Source organism: Vanacampus margaritifer, chromosome 13, assembly GCF_051991255.1.
Source record: "Vanacampus margaritifer isolate UIUO_Vmar chromosome 13, RoL_Vmar_1.0, whole genome shotgun sequence".
NCBI classification, from domain to species: domain Eukaryota; kingdom Metazoa; phylum Chordata; class Actinopteri; order Syngnathiformes; family Syngnathidae; genus Vanacampus; species Vanacampus margaritifer.
In genome coordinates, this window is record NC_135444.1 from 22,345,365 (window position 1) to 22,365,222 (window position 19,858).

The 19,858-nt window shown below is 40.1% G+C and overlaps 3 protein-coding genes across 4 annotated transcripts; 2 read left to right on the forward strand and 1 right to left on the reverse strand.

The window, feature by feature from the left end:
- Nucleotides 1-50: 50 nt before the first annotated feature.
- plcxd1.1 (phosphatidylinositol-specific phospholipase C, X domain containing 1, tandem duplicate 1) lies at nucleotides 51-6,807 on the forward strand. Of its 2 annotated transcripts, XM_077584048.1 has the most exons (8): nucleotides 51-266; nucleotides 1,301-1,481; nucleotides 2,259-2,364; nucleotides 2,453-2,595; nucleotides 3,701-3,829; nucleotides 3,940-4,095; nucleotides 5,358-5,541; nucleotides 6,255-6,807. In XM_077584048.1, exons 2-8 carry the CDS (start codon nucleotides 1,449-1,451, stop codon nucleotides 6,497-6,499), a joined length of 996 nt encoding a protein of 331 aa, XP_077440174.1. In that variant the 5' UTR covers nucleotides 51-266; nucleotides 1,301-1,448; the 3' UTR covers nucleotides 6,500-6,807. The 2 variants fall into 2 exon arrangements, with proteins under 2 accessions (XP_077440174.1, XP_077440175.1); XM_077584049.1 differs by lacking the exon at nucleotides 1,301-1,481 and having other exon boundaries at nucleotides 178-266.
- A 766-nt stretch (nucleotides 6,808-7,573) lies between these two features.
- On the forward strand, nucleotides 7,574-12,468 carry plcxd1.2 (phospholipase C, X domain containing 1, tandem duplicate 2). Its single transcript, XM_077583815.1, has 6 exons — nucleotides 7,574-8,000; nucleotides 8,406-8,542; nucleotides 9,455-9,583; nucleotides 9,659-9,814; nucleotides 9,902-10,085; nucleotides 11,173-12,468. The coding sequence occupies exons 1-6, from the start codon at nucleotides 7,856-7,858 to the stop codon at nucleotides 11,457-11,459; spliced, it is 1,038 nt and encodes a 345-aa protein (XP_077439941.1). The 5' UTR covers nucleotides 7,574-7,855; the 3' UTR covers nucleotides 11,460-12,468.
- gtpbp6 (GTP binding protein 6 (putative)) lies at nucleotides 12,127-19,737 on the reverse strand. The gene is made up of 11 exons (XM_077583814.1): nucleotides 18,257-19,737; nucleotides 17,789-17,965; nucleotides 17,583-17,720; nucleotides 17,183-17,253; nucleotides 15,756-15,886; nucleotides 15,541-15,611; nucleotides 15,202-15,363; nucleotides 13,787-13,995; nucleotides 13,470-13,618; nucleotides 12,715-12,867; nucleotides 12,127-12,646 (listed from the first exon to the last, which is right to left on the reverse strand). Exons 1-11 carry the CDS (start codon nucleotides 18,459-18,461, stop codon nucleotides 12,526-12,528), a joined length of 1,587 nt encoding a protein of 528 aa, XP_077439940.1. The 5' UTR covers nucleotides 18,462-19,737; the 3' UTR covers nucleotides 12,127-12,525.
- Nucleotides 19,738-19,858: the final 121 nt, after the last annotated feature.

The window sequence follows — 19,858 nt, forward strand, 5'->3', positions numbered from 1 at the left end:
CGAGTCACCTCCCGTCATCACCTCATCTGTGTAACCTGTTTTTCGCTCAGGCGTCGTAATGGACGCTATAGGAGAGAGCGACAAAGTCGAGGCTGAGACAAACGTGAGTGATGAACAAAATATGCTTGGAACTACAAACACGAGACACTATATGGCTTCTTCTTTTTTTTTTTGGAGACAATGTGAAAGGGGCCTCTGAGACGACCTCCAAAGTTGGAAAATTCCACGGTTGGACTTGCCATTCGGGCATAGAGAGTAAATACCCGGTGAGCTGATTCGGTTATGTCTTTCTTATTTTTCTCAAAGAGATCGGCCCACAATTAGTTTTTATCCACTTGACAAAATCATTGAAAATATTGAATATTAAAATAATCTTTATTTGCTTGGGTCAAAAATAACACAATTACAGGCAGGGCTGGACTGGCACAAAATAATCGGCCCTGGCATTTTGATGGCACTTTGACTTAGGCCCGCCAGCCTGACTCTTGCCTAACATGCAGTTCTGCCACTGATGTTCATTGATGATGTTTCAGTTTGCTATCTATATTCAAAATGGATTAATGGACTTGTAGGCCAGTCTCTTGTCTTAAAATGTAGGGAGAAAAATAATTAAAAAGCACTGCATCGGCCCCAAAAGAGGCCGGCCCACCGGGCGTCTGCCCTCAATGTCAGATGGCTAGTCCAGCCCTGACTATGGGTCTTAAATGGACCGATCCTCTACTTGGGTCTATTTTGACCCAACTTTTGAGTCAAGAAATTGGTCTTTTAGTGCAAAACAACTCATAAAAATTGGTCAGATCCTTGATTTGGGTAAATATATATATATATATATATATATATATATATATATATATATATATATATATATATATATATATAAATATATAAAACAACCCAGAAAGTTTATGGACCGCCATTTTTATTTATTTATCCATAAATGGATTACTTTTGACCCAACTGTTGTTGTTTTTTTAGTGTAACATATATATTTTTTAATATTTTAACATTTACAATTTGTAAATGAACAGAAAAAAAATCTCTAGATTTATACAAAACCATTGGATTTAATACAAGCAATTGCTTTTAATGGTCTGACCAAAAATTATAGTCACAAAGATGTCATGAATGTAGCTTGTGGTTGCACCAAAAAGACTTTACAGGAGTGAAAAATAAATTGATGGAAGTCATGAAGTTAAGTAACGGTTAACGCTTGTGTCAAGAAGCAACACGTCAAAAAGCATTCTTATCACCTCTTAACAGATTTGGAGTCACTCTTTGCCTACCTTTATGTTCTGTACAGGCCTCATCATAAAGAGCCCTTTATCAACATCAACTGTTAAACCACGCGAGTGGACTAGTTAGTGTCTTCGCGAAAAGTCCAAAGCGACCACAGAATTGCAAGTGTCGTGTGAGTGATCCGAGACGCCGAAACAAGCAACCCAACAGTCATGGGAGCCAATATATGCCGAACGCGAGAGGAGGTAATTGAACCCCGGCATGTGCTTTCCTGCATCCATTTTCTACTATTTGAGCGGATTACTATGTCGCAAGTGCGTGTAAAAATGTAGAAACAAGATTTAATGATAAAAGGCGCACTTTGTTCAATCCTAATTCTGGGGAGACTGCAACAAGTCACTTAAAGTTCAGAGGTAAAAATAAAATAAAATTACTCAGAAAAACAGATCGTCTCTGCTTTCCGGAATAATTAAAAATAATAATAATTCCCCCCCCCCCCCCCCCCAGTTTTTTTAAATATCAGACCCCCCCCCCCCTGTTTTTCTGGGTAATTTTTCCTCCTGTTTTTCAGAATAATTTTTTCAACCTGTTTTTCAGAATATTTTTTGACAGAAAAAAAATATTCAGTAAAACAGAAAAAGTCAGAAAATACAAAAAAAAAATGCTAAAAAAAACAAACAAAAGCGCCCCCCAAAAATTTGTCAGAAAAACTTTTTTTTTTTTTTTCAAGTGAATGCAATACGCATACACTAGACATGGGCCGGTATTAGATTCTGTTATGAAAACCGTGAGCAAAAATATTGCGGTATTAAAATGACATCATTTTTTTTCCCTCTTCACTGAATACAATTTATTTTGTTTTTAAACAAAATATAGAATATTTGATACATTAAGAAACGTGTATCCTAAGTTTCGGTATGGTGGGGGGGGGGGGGCAGTGGGCGCTCTGGCCCACCTACATCCCCCTTGATGATTACAGGTTGTCAACAAAGTACACAATGACAAATAATAATTTTTGCAAGGACTCAAGCAAGATGGCCAAGATGACCAAGACACGCATGGACTCCTGGATGTCGTTAGTTCCGACAGCCCTGTGGGACACGCCCCTCTACCGCCTGGCCATTCCGGGTAAGGGGGACACTTTTGTGTTTGTCATTTCTCACGAGGCAGTACGACCGTTCTGTGTTTTTTTTTCCCCCCTTGTCCGTCCATGCAGGCAGCCACAACGCCATCACGTACTGTCTGGATAAAAATAAAAAATCCCCCATCGACAGCACACAACCAGATATGCTGCAGGTGGCGGATAAATACGCGAGTGCCATCATTCGACCTTTTATATACAATTGGGCTAAAACACAGGTAGGATCATTAGCATGGCTTCGTACAACTTGTCATGTTTGGGTTCTGTGGGGGTTGGCTTTTTGTTCGTTATGGGCGTTGTTCTTGTTTTTGTCTGTGGTTGGTGTTTTTTGTCGTGTTCCTCTTCTTTTTTTTCCCTTGTCTCGTTATGTCTAACCACGTCCACCTGTGCGAGTCGTCCCCAGGTGTGTCTCATCAGTGTTGGTGTATTTAGGCCCCGTCCACACCAAAGCCAGTTTCAATGTATCCTCGCAAGTAGTCCACACGATGGCGCCGTTTCGGAGCTTGAAAGCGATCACTTTTGAAAGCGGGCTCCAGAGTGGGAAGATTTCAAAACGTCCAGCGATGACGACGCATTGTCGCACATTGATGACATATGCGGCAATTCTCGCGTGACTGCGCGCGAACCTTCAGTCTGTCAACAACAATGGCAGATAGCCGTGTCGTAGTCGTTTTGCGCAATTTTTTTTCAGTTCACCCTAGTTTTTGTTGAAGAATATTCAAATGTCACCTCTACTACACACACGCTCGCACGCGCGCACACACACACGCACATACACATACTCACCCACATACAAAAATATATATGTATATATATTTAAAAAATTAAAAAAAAATATATATATTTTTTTTAACTCTTTGACTGCCAGACGTTTTCAAAAACGGGTTGTCCCCAGTGCCAGCAGAATTAAGCATTTCGACTGATCTTTCAAGGTCCACAGAAAATGTTGTGTTTGGACTATGGAAACACACATACTAGCAAATGAAAGATTGGACTCTCATCTTTCATCAGAAAAAAAAGTTTGTTTCTACCTTATTCCGTTTTTCAGTAATCAACAATAGAAAATGGTTAGTTTCACCTCTGTTTTGAAACAAACGTCTTTTAACGTCTTTGGCACTCCCCCATAGGATTTTACTAAAGATTATTTAACGTTTTTGGCAGTCAAAGAGTTAAAGGAGAGCAATGATGATGTCAAACCGAATGAACAATACTGAGCTCTCCTTATAAAAAATAAAAAAATAATAAAATAAAACACAAATGTCACCTCTACGTCAATCCTGCTTTTTACGCCTACAGAAAAAGCATGTAGCCTGTGTGTTGCAGGAGGAATCGGTGACACTACAGCTGGACTGCGGCATACGCTACTTGGACATGCGGATCGGGGCCAAGCCCGGCGATAGCTCCGGCAACCTCTACTTCTACCACGGCTTCTTCACCACGGAAACCGTAGAGGTTCGGCGCTGCCAGGCGGACGCATCGCGCCGCAGCTGACCAGTCTCATTTCAAGTGTTTTTATGTGTTGAATAAACCTTTGAAAGTGTCTCCGCGTTCCCCCCGAACAGACTGTTCTGGTCGAGATCGATAAGTGGCTGGAGGCTCATCCCAAAGAGGTGGTCATCTTGTCGCTCAGCCACTACCTGGAAATGAACAACCAGCATCACGCGCAGCTGCTCGACACGATACGAAAAGTCTTCAAATCCAAACTCTGTCCTAGAATGGTACTCCCTTCATATTTTTTCATGCTATCCGGTTAGCCTTTAGAGGTCAAATTACCCGTAAAATCCTGTGAATAGAATAATACGCCACCACAAATCCCTAAATTTGCTGGTATCCATTATTTAACTCATTCACTGCCATTGACGGCTATAGACGTCAAAAAATCCTTTTAACTATTTATATTAGCTTAAAAAGAAAATCCACTTTTGCTAACAAGAATATGAAAACTAGAAAAAAAATATTGTAAATTTAGAACAAATATAAAATCTGTGATTAATCGTTAGTTAACTAGTGAAGTCATGTGATTAATTACAATAAAATAAAAATAATAAAATAAGGGGCGTTTAATCGTGATTAATCGCATGATCATTTTATATCTTATTAATGTACAATAAAAAATGTTTTTTTTATAAAAAATGAAATTAAATGAAAAATTGTTAAACTAATAGAAATAGTTCACATGAATTTTTGACGTTTATAGTCATCAATGGGAGTGAATTTTTTTTCAGTCATAAAAGTTATAATTTTGAGAAGTTCAAAAGCAATTTATGAACTAAAAACTTTTTCAAGTACAGTTGTCCAGTTCACATGCGGATTCACTGTCACAAATTTTTACCCATAAAATTCTATATGCTGCTATTTTTGTCCTTTTTTGGGGGGTCATATTTGAGTATATAAACAGCTCTCTCCTTTCATTTAACACAATCTATTACATTTTTAATCAAACTATTGAATATTTGGTAAATTAAGAAAGGTGTAAAATGTTAACATTTTCCTTTGTTTCATTCTTCTTAGCAAGTCAGATCCCAGTTTCTCGTACACAACATGTCGGTCTCATTCCTTCTCTGTGCACGTGCACTTGCAGGGGAAGTCGAAAAACAAGTACTGTACATTGAAGGCAATTAACTTTAAAGAGGCTGCTCGTTTACGCCAGAAAGAATTTCGCCACACTTTGGTGGGTGTGACAATCAGCGGGACTTTAAACTTGAACTCCACGAGAAGAGCTCGGACAGTATTGGCGTGACTAAAAGGGGAGGAAAAAAACTTTAATGACCTCTAATTCACCTATCGCGGGTGGGCGTGGAAAGTATCACCTGTAAAAAGTAAGGGAACAATGTAGTCTTTTTTTTTTCTTTTTTTTTTTTACAAGAAAAATGTAAAAAATCATTAATCCTAATAAAAGAAAAGTTTTATTTTTTTCCCCAATAAAAAAATATTTCAGCTACCGTCTTCTTACTGGATTGTTTCCAAATTTGCGTTTCAGGGAGAGCCAACGTTTCGGAAGCTTTGGTCGTCGGGCCACCAGGTGATTGTGACGCATGAATACGAGAGCATCGTTAGGAAGAACCAAGACATTTGGCACCACATTACGTACTGGTGGGCCAACAAGTTTGAGCCAAAGGAACTGATTGCCAACATTGAGTCCAGGAAGAAGCAAGGCAGACCAGGTAAGCGCCACAAAACTAACACCGATCATACTGTACTTTAATTAAAGGTGGCAAATCCAAGTCCACGAAGTAAAAATCCTGCCACGGTTTGGCTTTAGCTACACTTGTGGCTAAAGCTCACCAAGAGCTTGTTTATCTCCTGGTTGAGTAGAAGCAGGGGTTTAACTTTCTGGACATGGATTTGACTAAATCTTTGTGTGCGTCAAATCCAAGACCAAGACTTTAGCCAGTGGCTAAAGCCAAATTTTGGCTAAAGGGTTTTAGCCAGTAGCTAAAGCCAAACTGCGGCTAAAGAGTCTAGCCAGCGGCTAAAGTCAAACCGTGGCTAAAGGGTTTAGCCGGTGGCTAAAGGAATTAGCGGCTAAACTTTAGCCAGCGGCTAAAGTCAAACCGTGGCTAAAGGGTTTAGCCGGTGGCTAAAGAAATTAGCGGCTAAACTTTAGCCAGCAGCTAAAGTCAAACCGTGGCTAAAGGGTTTAGCCGGTGGCTAAAGGAATTAGCGGCTAAACTTTAGCCAGCGACTAAAGTCAAACCGTGGCTAAAGGGTTTAGCCGGTGGCTAAAGGAATTAGCGGATAAACTTTAGCCAGTGGCTAAAGCTTAACTGTGGCAGGGTTTTTACTTTCTGCTTCCCATGGTTGACTTTAATTGAATATATTGATTAATCAGCCAGCCCCAAATTTAATCATCATAAATTTTCAAATGTTGTTTCAGGAGGATTCATTGTCACCGGGATCAATTTGACAGCAACCCCAAAGCACATCGTCAAAAATGTGTACAGGTCTCTGAAGGACGTGGTGAAGTCCACCAACCCCGAGCTGCTTGGGTGGGTCAAGCGCCAGGTGCCCGGCGGCCACCCAGGCGCCGTCAACATCGTGGCGGCGGACTTTGTCACTGAGAGCAATTTTGCAGCAATTGTGGTGACGCTTAATGCTAAACTAAAGCTTCGTAGCGATTAACAACAAAACTTTGGTTTAAAAACGCTCATTTGTGCCCCGTTCTCACTTCATTACATTTGAAAATTGCATTCGACTACATTTCAATGTCAATTTACAGTCTATGACCATTAATGATCCAGTTTGTAATTTTTATTGTCAACCTGTTTAAATTCTCAATTCTCATTGTGTTGTTTTCCAAGTTTGGTGTGATTTATTTAATTAATTTATTTATTTTTAAACCCTTACCAAAGAGCGACGAGATTCCTGCATTGCAGTGATTGTTTTGTTGGTACTTTTAGGATCCCTGTTGAATAAATTGTTAGATTCAAGACTGACCTGCTTCTCTTTTGGACATCTGTGTTGGTTCAGTTTGTGACATCACCTTAAGAGCATAGACGTCATTTCAAAGCTGTGTGACACGAGTGCGTGTCATTTTACAATAATCTTGCCAATTTGAAAATGCCAAACCGCAAATATGCACACTTTGCTGTATTCAAATTATTTCCAACTCGGAAAGGGTTCAATGTCGCGGAGGAATAATTTCTTGTACTTTGTTGACATGCCGTATGCTACATCATCTACAGTATTTCACAAAAGTGAGTACATCCTCACACTTGAAAAAAAAGACAAATTGCATAATATAGAGTCTGTACAGTTTATATAACTAAGGCAATTAAGTGTTAAAAAAGGCTGACGCTCTCCTCGCTTTTACATCTTTCTCTGTGATGAAGTGCGCACTCATGGCCGACCACGAGGCACTCTAAAGTGGCTAGGCAAAAGGAAAGAAAGATGTATTTTGGGGTGTAGGCTAGCTAGATAGCTATGCCGTTGTAATTGTGCCAGATAATAAAAAAAAAACTATAGTAAAAGGAAAAAACATTTTGTCGAATAGCTATGCCGTCGTAATTGTGTCAGATAATAAATAAAAACATAGTAAAAGGAAAAAACATTTTGTCGAGTGAGGCAGGGGCGACCAATGCCGGACTCCAAAGTACATCACGTGACTCTCCCGATTAACGTTACGGAGCACCCTCGCAAAAGCGCAACATGAGGTAATCATCTTGTTCATTGTTCATCTCTGTTGTAATATCTGCGCAAGCGCAGCCTACCAGGAAGTAACACTGACAGTAGCATCGATGTCCTGATCAGACGCAGGAGCTTAATTTGTGAGACGAACCCGGAGCGAAAGAGTTCATATTTAGTCACTGTAACCAGACCAATTATCTACTGTTAACGACAAGCCGGCTGACTATCGCTTCTTTTTTTTCCCCTGGGAAGTCCCAAACCTGTACAACAACTTCCTGTTTACCCTTTGACCTCGATCTCTTAAAGGCACAGGATGAAATAATCGAAGGCGATCAATTGCTCGAGCGTGAAATGAGGGCGAAACCGTCCACGCCGACGCGTTCCGTGTTCAGCCGCTTTGAGGAGACCTCCGACATGGAGCACTGGTGCGACGACTGGATGTCGAATTTGCCGGAGGAGCTGTTGGACGTCCCGCTGACCCACTTGGCCATACCCGGTACTGTCTCTTTGGTTCCAAATCTCCCTGTTTTATCAATGACAACAAATAGGCCAGCCAGCCATCTATTATCCTGAAATAAAACCAGTAAAACTTAAAACGCATTTATTATGTAATATAACAATGTGAATAACGCTGTGAGCTTTTTGTTATATTTGGACTCATGTAGTAAAATAAGGTAACTAATTTCTTTCATTATGTTGTGTCAACTACAGTTACTACAATTATACCTACAGTACAGTACACAACTATCCAGCTAATTATGTAATTTAATAGTGCACATTTAATTTTTTATAATAGGGGGCAGGGGTGTTAAGAGTCATGCGGAATGTGATCTGTAAAAAATTCCATGCACAGAGTAAACCAGTTCTAGCTGTTCAGCGTGTGTTTGTGTATGTCTTCCAGGAAGTCACGACACGATGAGCTACTGCCTGGACATCTCCTCGCCCCTGGTGAGGTCCGAGTCGGACGTGTTCAGGGTCCTTGATGGACTTTGCTGCTGCCTGACCAGGCCCACCATCTTCAAATGGGCCACCACGCAGGTACCAACTGTTGGAGATCATAAACGCAAAAGTCCATACACAAATACTGTATGCAGTAGAACAACGTAACTTAACTCATTCACTGCCATTGACAACTATTGACGTTAAAAATTCATTTGAACTATTTCTATTAGTTTAACATTTTTTTCCACTTTTGTTAACAAGAGTTAGAAAACCTAGATTTTTTTTAATTGTACATTTAGAACAGATAAAAAAATTGTGATTAATTGTGAGTTAACTAGTGAAGTCATGTGATTAATTACATTTTAAAAAAAATTATCACCAGGTGCCCCTCATTTTTAATAATCTTTTATTCTTAAAAAAGATTAAAGAAAAGAAAAGATGATTGAAAATTAGGGGCGTAATTAATCGCATGACTTCACTAGTTAACTCACGATTAATCACAAATTTTATATCTGTTTGAAATGTACAATATTTTTTTCTAGGTTTTCATACTCTTCTTAACAAAAGTTTTTAAAAAAACTAATAGAAATAGTTAAAATGTTTTGTTTTTTTTTACGTCTATAGCCGTCATTGGCAGTGAATGAGTTAATTACATAATAAAAAAAAAAAATCACCTGACACGATTTAAAAAAAAAAGAAGAAAAGATGATTAAAAAATGTAAGCGTAATTAATTGCTTGACTTCACGAGTTAACTCACGATTAATCACAAATTTTATATCTGTTCTAAATGTACAATTAAAAAAAATCTAGGTTTTCATACTCTTGCTAACAAAAGTGGGGCGGGGGGAATTCAACTACTAGAAATAGTTCAAATGAACATTTGACGTCTATAACCGTCAATGGCAGTGAATAAGTTAAAAAGCACTCATAGTATTTGTTGCATAATTCTGATGACTGTATTATTGTTGTATCATGTCCTATTTTTTTTTGAATTGTACTGCAATCAGGACCGCTGCATCGAAGACCAGCTGTCGATGGGCATTCGATATTTCGACCTGCGGGTGGCGCACAAACCCTGCGACCAAACGTCCGATTTGTACTTCACGCACATCCTGTACACGCACGTCACCGTCTTGGTGAGTGAGCTTGCACAAAATCCAGCCGCGCCGCAACCAATGAGACGACGTGCGCCCTCGCTGTCCACCAATCAGGAGACTCTGTGGTCCGTGGCTTCCTGGCTGGAGGTTCACCCCAAGGAGGTGGTCATCTTGGCCTGCCGGCACTTCGAGGGGCTCAGCGACGCGCTGCATCACTTCTTCATATGCAACCTCAAGAAGATCTTCGGCGCCAAACTCTGCCTGCGCCAGGTGAGACATTTCCCGTCGCGCTTTGGACCGCTGCTCGCCGTAGGGGTTTTTGGACATGTGATGTGGTATGCTTTGGATGACGCACAGGAAGCGGGCTGGTCCCTGCGACGTCTGTGGGCGGCGGGTCGGCAGGTTCTGCTCTCCTACGACGCCGACGTGGCTTCCCGGCACGCCGAGCTGCTCCCGGGCATCCCCTACTGGTGGGCCAATCAGCACACGGCCTGCGCCGCCATCAACTTCCTGGAGTGGAACCAGCAGCTCGGACGGCCGCGTGAGTCCGCCAGAATTTTGAAACGAGAGCTTAACTGACATTATCCACCGGGACGATTATCAGCACTGATAGTCGCCATTTTGGCATTTAAATAAAAATATTTGGGCTAATAAAAAGATGAATTGAAAAGCGTTATCCTCATGGAGCGATTTACAATTTTTGTTAACTTTTTAGAGATGCTGTTGATCCCGGCGGGAACTCTCTGCACTTTTTTTTGTTTTTGTTTAAGTTTAACATTTCAGTTCTTTTTTTTAAAAAAAGGGAGCTTACGGTATTTACTTATTTTCCATTTTCATTGAATCTTTTCACATATGTTGATGACCTTGAGATCTCCCTGAACTTTTTTTTTTTTTTTGCATTTTAAAGCAAGGATGTTTATTGTCTATAAAGATAAATAATTAAATTTAAAAAATAAAAACTTCAACATTTTGCGAATCTGAAATGTTATTCAATGAACACGTTTTAAGACATTTCAACAAAGTTCTCAGTTGGAATTGAAAAAAATGAAAATATTTTTTGCCCTTTTTACTGAAAGTGAATATCGGCTCCAAATATCGGTTATCGGCCTCCTTTACTACTGATAATCGGTATCGGCCCTGAAAAAAAACCCACCAATTTTAAAATCAACTACTCTACCAATTATCCCGCAAATAGAGTAATCGGGTAAAAAATTGCATTATTAACAACTCTTTGAACGCTATCAACGGCAGTCGTCGTCAACAGGAATGCTAATGAGGAGCATCGTCAACGTCAATTGCCCTCAACTAGGTTTTTTTTTTAATGGGAATGAGCAGATACATGTTTTGTCCAACTCTGATCTAAAAAAAACAAACAAACAGTAACTTGGCCAGCCGATGGCAGCATTGAGTTTTTTGTCACGTAATATCGAGTACAAAAAGTGTCACGAGGGTCGCCGTCCTCAAATTCCACTGTCATATCTGTGCCTTTAAGTGTGTATGGCTTTTTTTTTTGCATGCGACTGCAGTGACGGTCCGTGTGGAATGTTTCGTTCCCAAACGTTCCGAAGTGGTGTCGTCATTTGGAGTTCGTCGCTGACGCATGACAATAATGTTGCTTGTCCGTGCAGCGGGTTTCTTCGTGGCGGGCCTCAACCTGACGGCATACAGGAAGTACGTCCTCACCAACCCCAAGGAGTCCCTGCGCACGCTGACCTGGGCCCAATGGCAGAGCCTGAGCGAGTGGGTGAAGCAGCAGACCCCCGGCTCGGACCCTCGCAGCCTCAATATCATCGCGGGGGACTTTGTGGGCCCGCTGCCCCTCTGCCCCCTCGTCGTGGGACTCAACCTGAAACTGCTGACGGACAAAAAGGCCCACGTGGAAAACGGATGCCAGCCGGACGCTCGCGGACACTGAAAGCAGCCAATCAAGTCTGTTCGTTGGACACGATTTGGATTTTTGTTCACTGGAGCAAATTGAGAGTGGCTAATGGATAGTTAGCTTCATTCCATCCATCCATCCGTGCGTCCGTCCATTTTTTAAAATCAGGTTTTATCTGCTAGTTTTTATATTTGGATTTCCTTGGCGGTCACAATATTCATTAAAACTATTTCTATTTAACATTTTTTTTCCATTTTTGCTAAGAAGAGTATGAAAACCTAGATTTTTTTTTTTGTGCATTTGCGAAAACCTAGATATTTTTTTTGTGCATTTGCAACAGATGTAAAATTTGTGATAATGTTTCCTTTAAAAAAACATTTAAATAATCTTTTTTTAAAAAAAATTTTTTTAAGAAAAGATTATTAAAAATTAGGGGCATCAGGTGATTCAAATGTGTAATCGTAATTAATCCCATTAGGTAATTCACGATTAATCCCAATTTTTATATCTGTTCTAATACAATAAAAAAAAACAAAAGTGGGGAAAAAAATGTTGAGCTAATAAAAATAGTTCAAATGAATTTTTGACATCTACAAACCGTCAATGGCAGTGAATGAATTAAGAACAGCTCTCAGTAGAATCTATTTTTATATTGCTTGTGACCTCAGGGAACATGTTTATTTATATATATATTTTTTGTTGCTGTACTGTACTAGAATGAAGTGTAATTGCACATCCAATACAGTAGGTGGCAGTGGCGCTCTCATTGTCAGAGTGCACACGATTAGTAGTATTAGCTCCTCTGTACTTTTTGTCCAATTTTACAAACTAATGATACTCTTTACAGTCACGGCGGGAAATAGGAAGGGGTGTGAAATATTTTCTTTCTGGGGATAATAATAATAATAATAATTGAGAATCACTACTCTAGAATTAACTAATACATTTGTTGCATCTTATTTTTATTGCACAATTTACTTGACTGTACTGTAAAAATGTGAGCGTTTTAACACTGAAATAAACAAAGCAACCATGTTGTTTACAATTTTATATTTTTTTTTTACATACATTCAGCCAAACCTACAATTCACGTCGCTCGCCGTTAGCCGAACAACTTCCTGTAGCGGCCGTAGGCGGCGTTGCCGATGACCACCTTGACGACGGCCGAGCCCTCGTCGCCGTCCACGCTGACGTCCTGCACGGCGGCCTCCCTGTGCAGCCAGCTGACGACCACAACGTTAATTCGCGTGACGTCCCCGTGCGGCGTCCGGGCTGAGCACGATCACCTCACCTGAGCTGCGGCGTGCTGAGGTCCACCTTGAGGCTGATGACGTGTTTGCCCGTCGCGGCCAGCACGCGCCGTTCCACCGCCGCCCTCAGCGCCTCCAGGCCGCGCCCGTCCAGGGCGGAGACGGCGAGGGCGTCGGCTTCCGTTGATTCGTAGCTGAAAAACATGACGGGACGTTGTAACGTTTTATTGAGCCGATGGAGGACCAAAACTGCCAAAATTAAAAACTAATAAATGAGTATATAAATGAATAAAAGTGAAAATAAAAACGGATAAAAAAATAATTAAAAAATCAAATACAAAAAATAAATATAAATGGAAATAAAAACAATATAGATCCATAAATAAAAGTAAAAATAAAATGATATTCAAAAAATAAATAAATAAATAGAATTAAATATCAATCAATAAATAAAAATGCTCTGCTCTCACATTTATTTATTTCATGCTGCAGACGCTTCTGTCAGGATGAAATCAATACATAAATGTGAGAGCTGAGCGTTTTTATTTATTGATTGATATTTAATTGTAATTTAAGTACATATTTATTTTTGTATTTACTTTTATTTATTTGTATGGATATATATATATATATATATATATATATATATATATATTTTGTTTTTTTGAATTATATTTTTTATTTTCAATTTTATTCATTTATTTAGTCATTTCTTTTTTTTTTCTTTTTTTTTAATTTTGGCAGTTTTAGTCGCTAGGGCTTGACAAAGAAAAAAGCCAAAGAAAAAGTGACTGACTCGTCGATGAGGTCGATCTTGTTGTGGACTTCAATCATGGAGCTCATGAGTGCGTGGGGCACTCGAAGGTTCCTCAAGACGTTCAACACGTTGGCCTTCTGGTTGACGTTTTCTGGATGGCTCACGTCACGCACGTGAAGCAACAAGTCCTGACAAGTGCACGCCAAAACCTCAACTTCGTCATACATTTGGATTAGCTTCCATTAAGTATAACTTCATACACTTCGAATTTGGGGATTTTTTTTTTTTTTTAAATGCGTCACAACAAATTAACGTCCAAAATTGCTAGTAGCTCTATTTTGGAGACAATTCCGTACCGAGTGCTTAATGTCCTCCAACGTGGCGGCGAACGAGTCGATGAGCTGGTGCGGCAGCTGCGACAGGAAGCCGATGGTGTCCACGTAGAGGACGGCGACGCGGCCGGGCAGCTGGCCCGCGTGCACCGTCACGTCCAGCGTGGCGAAAAGACGATCCTCGGGGTGCATCCCCGCGTCGCCCGTTAGCGCTTTGATCAGTGTCGTCTTGCCTGCGGGTGAGGGAGGGTTTCAAAGTAGGGTTTGAAACTTGGGTTTCAAACTAGGGTTAGGGTTTCAAACTACCCTACTTTGAAACCCTAACCCTAGTTTGAAACCCTAGTTTGAAACCCTAACCCTAGTTTCAAACCCAAGTTTGAAACCCTAACCCTAGTTTCAAACCCTAGTTTGAAACCCTAACCCTAGTTTGAAACCCTAGTTTGAAACCTTAGTTTGAAACCCTAAGCCTAGTTTGAAACCGTAGTTTGAAACCCTAACCCTAGTTTGAAACTCTAGTTTGAAACCCTACTTTGAAACCCTAACCCTAGTAAACCCTAGTAAACTAGGGTTAGGGTTTCAAACTAGGGTTTCAAACTAGGGTTAGGGTTTCAAACTAGGGTTAGGGTTTCAAAGTAGGGTTTGGGTTTCAAAGTAGGGTTTCAAACTAGGGTTAGGGTTTCAAAGTAGGGTTTCAAACTAGGGTTAGGGTTTCAAACTAGGGTTAGGGTTTCAAAGTAGGGTTTCAAACTAGGGTTGGGGTTTCAAACTAGGGTTAGGGTTTCAAACTAGGGTTAGGGTTTCAAACTAGGGTTAGGGTTTCAAAGTAGGGTTTCAAACTAGGGTTGGGGTTTCAAACTAGGGTTAGGGTTTCAAACTAGGGTTTCAAACTAGGGTTAGGGTTTCAAACTAGGGTTTCAAACTAGGGTTAGGGTTTCAAAGTAGGGTTTCAAACTAGGGTTGGGGTTTCAAACTAGGGTTAGGGTTTCAAACTAGGGTTTCAAACTAGGGTTAGGGTTTCAAACTAGGGTTTCAAAGTAGGGTTTCAAACTAGGGTTAGGGTTTCAAACTAGGGTTAGGGTTTCAAAGTAGGGTTTCAAACTAGGGTTGGGGTTTCAAACTAGGGTTAGGGTTTCAAACTAGGGTTTCAAACTAGGGTTAGGATTTCAACGTAGGGTTTCAAACTAGGGTTAGGGTTTCAACGCAGGGTATCAAACCATGATTAGGGTTTTAATGTAGTGTTTTAAAATAGAATCACAATTCTAATAGTGGTTAGGGTTTGGATGATAAATGCAACCGTCAGAATGTGTGACCTCAGCCGTCAAAGGTTAACGTAAAATATTTATGCATTCACACTATTTACAGATCAGCCTGGTCCCTGAACTGTCCTCCGGCTCCTCCCACCCTCAAAGGGCCCAAGTGGCCCCAAAGTCTCGTCTCACCACAGTTTGTGTATCCCAGCACGGAGATGAGCGGGAAGTCCTTGTCCGTGCTCCGGCGGGTTCGAAGCATTCGCCGCTTCCTGCTCAGCTTTTCCAGCGCCGTGCGGATCTTCATCTCGCGGTCCCTCAGCAGCCTCTGCTGGACTTCCAGTTGCGTCTCGCCTGCACGGACCACCGAGATCAAAAAGCCGCCGGAGTGGGGAGGAAGTCACATACACGTCCTGCCAGTCTCAAGTCAGATTGGATTATACACTCAAGTCAAGTCATGTGACTCCGCCCCCACATTCAAGTTAGTGGGTCTCTATATGAGGTGTACTCTGTGTTTGCAATGTTGGCTACCCGAGCCTCCGATGTATCGGGTGCCTCCACCCTGCTGGTCCAAGTTGAGGAATTCGTTCTTCAGACGTGACCTGCCAGGAAAAAGTTCATCTTCAACACCAGTTTAACGGCATCATCATTCTATACATTACATTTCTTGTCATTAGAATAATTGTAGCATTGATCAATTCTTCACGATGGATTTATTTTCCCCCCCCCCCCGGATGTGGTGGTACCTTAGTAGAGGGATTTCAGCCAGCGAAATTTGCAGCTTGGCCTCTTTGGTTTTGGCGTTGCGACGGAAGATGTGCAGCACCAGCGAGTATCGGTCCAACACCTTCAACCCCCAGGCCTCCTCTAGCTCCCTCTGCAGGGCAATAAAAGCATTGCGTGTCATTTAGCAAGCAAGAGGTTTTTTTGTGACCACAAGGCACGCTAATAAAAAATACATTAATACAATAATTCAACTAACAAACGATTTTATAAAATAACAAACAACAAAACGATTGTTTTTACTATTTTTATGTTGTTATTTAATATAATTGAACTAACTACTCAGACTCATTTGATAAAGTTAGTTAAAATGAAACATTTGTTTGCATATATGTATATATTAGGGCCTGACCAATATGTTTTTTTTTGAGTCTGATAAAATTTTGAAAATCGATTAACTGGCCATTTAATTACAAACATATGTAATAAATAAAATTATTTATTTTTTGGTCCCTAACACTTACAACAATAAGAGCATGAATTAAACACAGAAAGTTTTACTTCTTTAAAAATACTTTGTCTTTTAGTATTTACCTTTACAACTGAGAAAAATCAGTAAAATTCGGCTGAATTTGTTGATGATTTTTTTGGGGGGATGAATAATGTTTGAATGTCATTATTTTTGTGTTATATTGTAATGTGTGTAATGTCTACAATAAAACAACACTCAGCAAAAATCACCCAAAAATCTGCTGTTTCTTGTTCATTTTAACTCATGCACTTGCAACCATTTTCACTGAAGCAACCCCCTTCGCTCCCGGCGGTCTTACTGGATTTTAACTGATTTTGCAAGGCCCACAGAATATTGTGTTCTATTGCTATAAAAACATGGAAGCTACCAAAAGAAAGATTAGTCTCTTCTTTCATCAAGAAAAAAAAAAGTATATTTCTATCGGTTTTCATTTTGCAGCAATTAGCATTAGAATATAGCTAAGTTTCATCATTATTCACAAATCTGTTTAAAACAGTGGGTTAAAGAGCTTTTTTTGCAACATGGCCCTAGTTGATCTCTTATACTCTGCTGCCACCTGCTGGCTGTTATTGTACTAACTACCATTGCTTTAAGTGATCTCTTCAGGTCAGAGGCGGCATCAAAGCCTTCTGTATGCTCTGGCATTAAAAAAACTTATCAATACGTCTTTGGGAGCATGTTAATATTTAAAATAGTTTAAAAATATTTAAAATAATATTTATACATTTTTGGGAGCAAACGAGTTAAGAGCTAATATCAGATGATTAAATTGGCCGTAAACTGTATATGTAAATGTTTTGTTTTACTTCATGATATATGAATAAGATACAGCTAAGGGATAGTGCAAAAATGTCTCTCCTGCAAGGTTCCCACCAAAAAGTTTGAGCCTTGAGCACAAATAGAGATACCCCACGTCACCTCTGACACCGGCGACAGCTGCTCTACGTTGACCAAAACGGCGGTGATGCCCGCCGTCCGTCTGATCCTCTCTGCATGGGGAAAAGGAATACGTCATCACATGCGATGACCACCTAAACGTACGGCTAACTTTTCTGGAAATGCTCCCCCTAAATGCAGTAATGATGATAAACGTAATAAATGTATATATATATATGTATATATATTTTAAAAAAATAAAAAAAAATAAATAAAAAAAAAACAAAAATAAAAAACATTTATTATTTTTTTTTTATTTATTTGTTTAAAAAAAAAAAAAAAAAAAGGAGAGCAATGATGATGTCAAATCGAATGAACAATACTGAGCTCTCCTGAGAAGAAGAAGAAAAAAAAAATGATGATAAACGTAAAAACAAAGTACCCGTAAGCATCTGGAAGTTTCCTTTGCCGAAGATCTTCTTTTTCTCGGGGGTCTTGGTGGACAGGATGAGTCGGTCCACCACCGTCCACTCGTCCAGCGTGTTGACCAGCGCCACGGCCTCCGCCATCATCAGCTCGGCTGCGAAGGGAAGCCGAGGGGAGTCATGTGACCGCCACGAATTTACCGATTATACGATTGACTGTTACCTGTGGTCAGGTGTTGCTTCCTGCTTCCCCACTTGACATCAGGGTGGACCACAAAAACCCGGTGCGGGCCTCCTGCGAGGGTCGTGGTGGGCTGCAGCTCCTGGAACAGGTCATCCGCCTCCTGCTCCTCCATCGGGTCTTCATCCTCGTCGCTGTCATCTTCCAGTCGCGTGAAACCTGCCAAGTACAACAACTTTGCAACTCTACTGAAGTTGTATTTGATTTCAGATACTCCCTACATGCAAAAACAGTACTTTTCACACCTTACTTCGTCAAAATCATCAAAAAGCTTATGCTATATTTTTAAAAATATATTTTAAATTTAAATACATTTCAAAAAGCGTACTTTTTTATGCAAAGGTGAGTTAGTACTTCTACCTCCATCGGTGTACTTTTACACAAGTATCTGCGCTTCTACTTGAGTACAGCGAGTGAGTATTTATTATTTTTATTTATTTATTTTGCCACCTCTGTCTTCGGTGAAGTCGTCCGATCGCCTCAGGGTGCAGCGAGAGAGGCCGAACGCTCTTCTGCACTGCGGCACGAGGGCTTCTCCGTGCGGTGGAAGGCAGCTCGTCCACGCGGGGGGCACCGATGCGACTGGCCGGCTGCTGCGTGTGCAGGTTCGGTGCAGCAGAGACGACCACGCTTGGAGTCTCCTCGCGATCGCCATGTTATTCAAGGACTTTCAATCACGCCATGTAAACTAATACCGTAATACACCGTTTCTTCATATTACATATATGCTCTCGACATACTACTACATAACACAAAACTATACTTCATATCGACGTTACTGCAATAATGTGCTGTTTTTGAAGTTCGGCTCCAGTTGATCCTTGGGTTGACGTTCTGTATAATATGTTGTTTTACCCTAAATTTAAGCTTGCAGGAACAGTTCCCATGGACTAAATGCCATAGTCACGACGTGCTGAAAAAAATAATATAATTCAGATTAAGTAATTTATTGTTAAATTCCTTCGGACCTCGATCCCCCCGCAATTCTGTTGTATTTTATTCATGTATCCGTGGCGTTAATGCCTGCATATTTAAAATTGGGGGAAAAATCTCACTTCCATTGCCATATTGTTTTCATTACGTCACTTCCTTCATTGGTTCGTTTTAGTTTATTTAAAAAAAGAAGAAGATAATTTTGTACCAACGAGCCAGCGAAACCAACGTTCACTCACACGGGGAAAAAAATAAAGAAGCATTTATTATTCAAATCATACGTCACTTTAAAAATACAGCACTTGGCGTTTGCTTTTTCCCCCTGTACGTCACTTCCTGTATTCATGTTGTAAAAAAATAAAATTAAATTAAAAAACAAAAACATGAGCCAGCAAAGTCACCAAAACACAGTTAAGAATAATTACTATACATCTATTGTTTAATAAAATGTGTATTGATAAATTATCTCGATTCTCTTCGTTTTTCATATGCTGGGATGATATAGCGCTTCTCTGTTCAACCTCCCTTTAGAGTGTTGGTTTTGGTCATTTACCGAGTCGTTACAAGTTAAACTACTCGAGTGATATTTTACTCTCTCCAATCACGAATACAGTGAAAGCCGAAAAATGATTGCTTTGTTCTGATTTGCGGTTGTCACGGTACTTTCTGCTACGCCACTTAAAAAAAGGGATAATAATAATAATAATAATTACAAAACAGTAACAAATCAAAATAATTTACATAATCTGGAATTACTATTTAATTTCAATCATTTATTTTTTCCTTTTTGTTTCTCTTGCGACATCTTCAGAGCCGTATATATATTGTGCCAAGACTGCCCTCTGAAGGAAAATGGCGTCATTACGCTTAAAAAAACTTGGTTCAATTTCACTCAAAAGTGTTTTGTAGGATATGTTTCCACTCAGCAGTAGTTATATGAGTACATATTTTACGGCATTTTTAATATGTAATTAATACATGTAGTATGTACCAAATTCCCCGCTATCAAATCGCAAAATGTAGCCCTTAATTGGTCAGATTTGTGAGTCAAGTGATACACGTGCACCGGCCGCCTCCATGGTTTTGTGGGCGTGTGCTTAAAAGGTGAAAGAAGCTCAA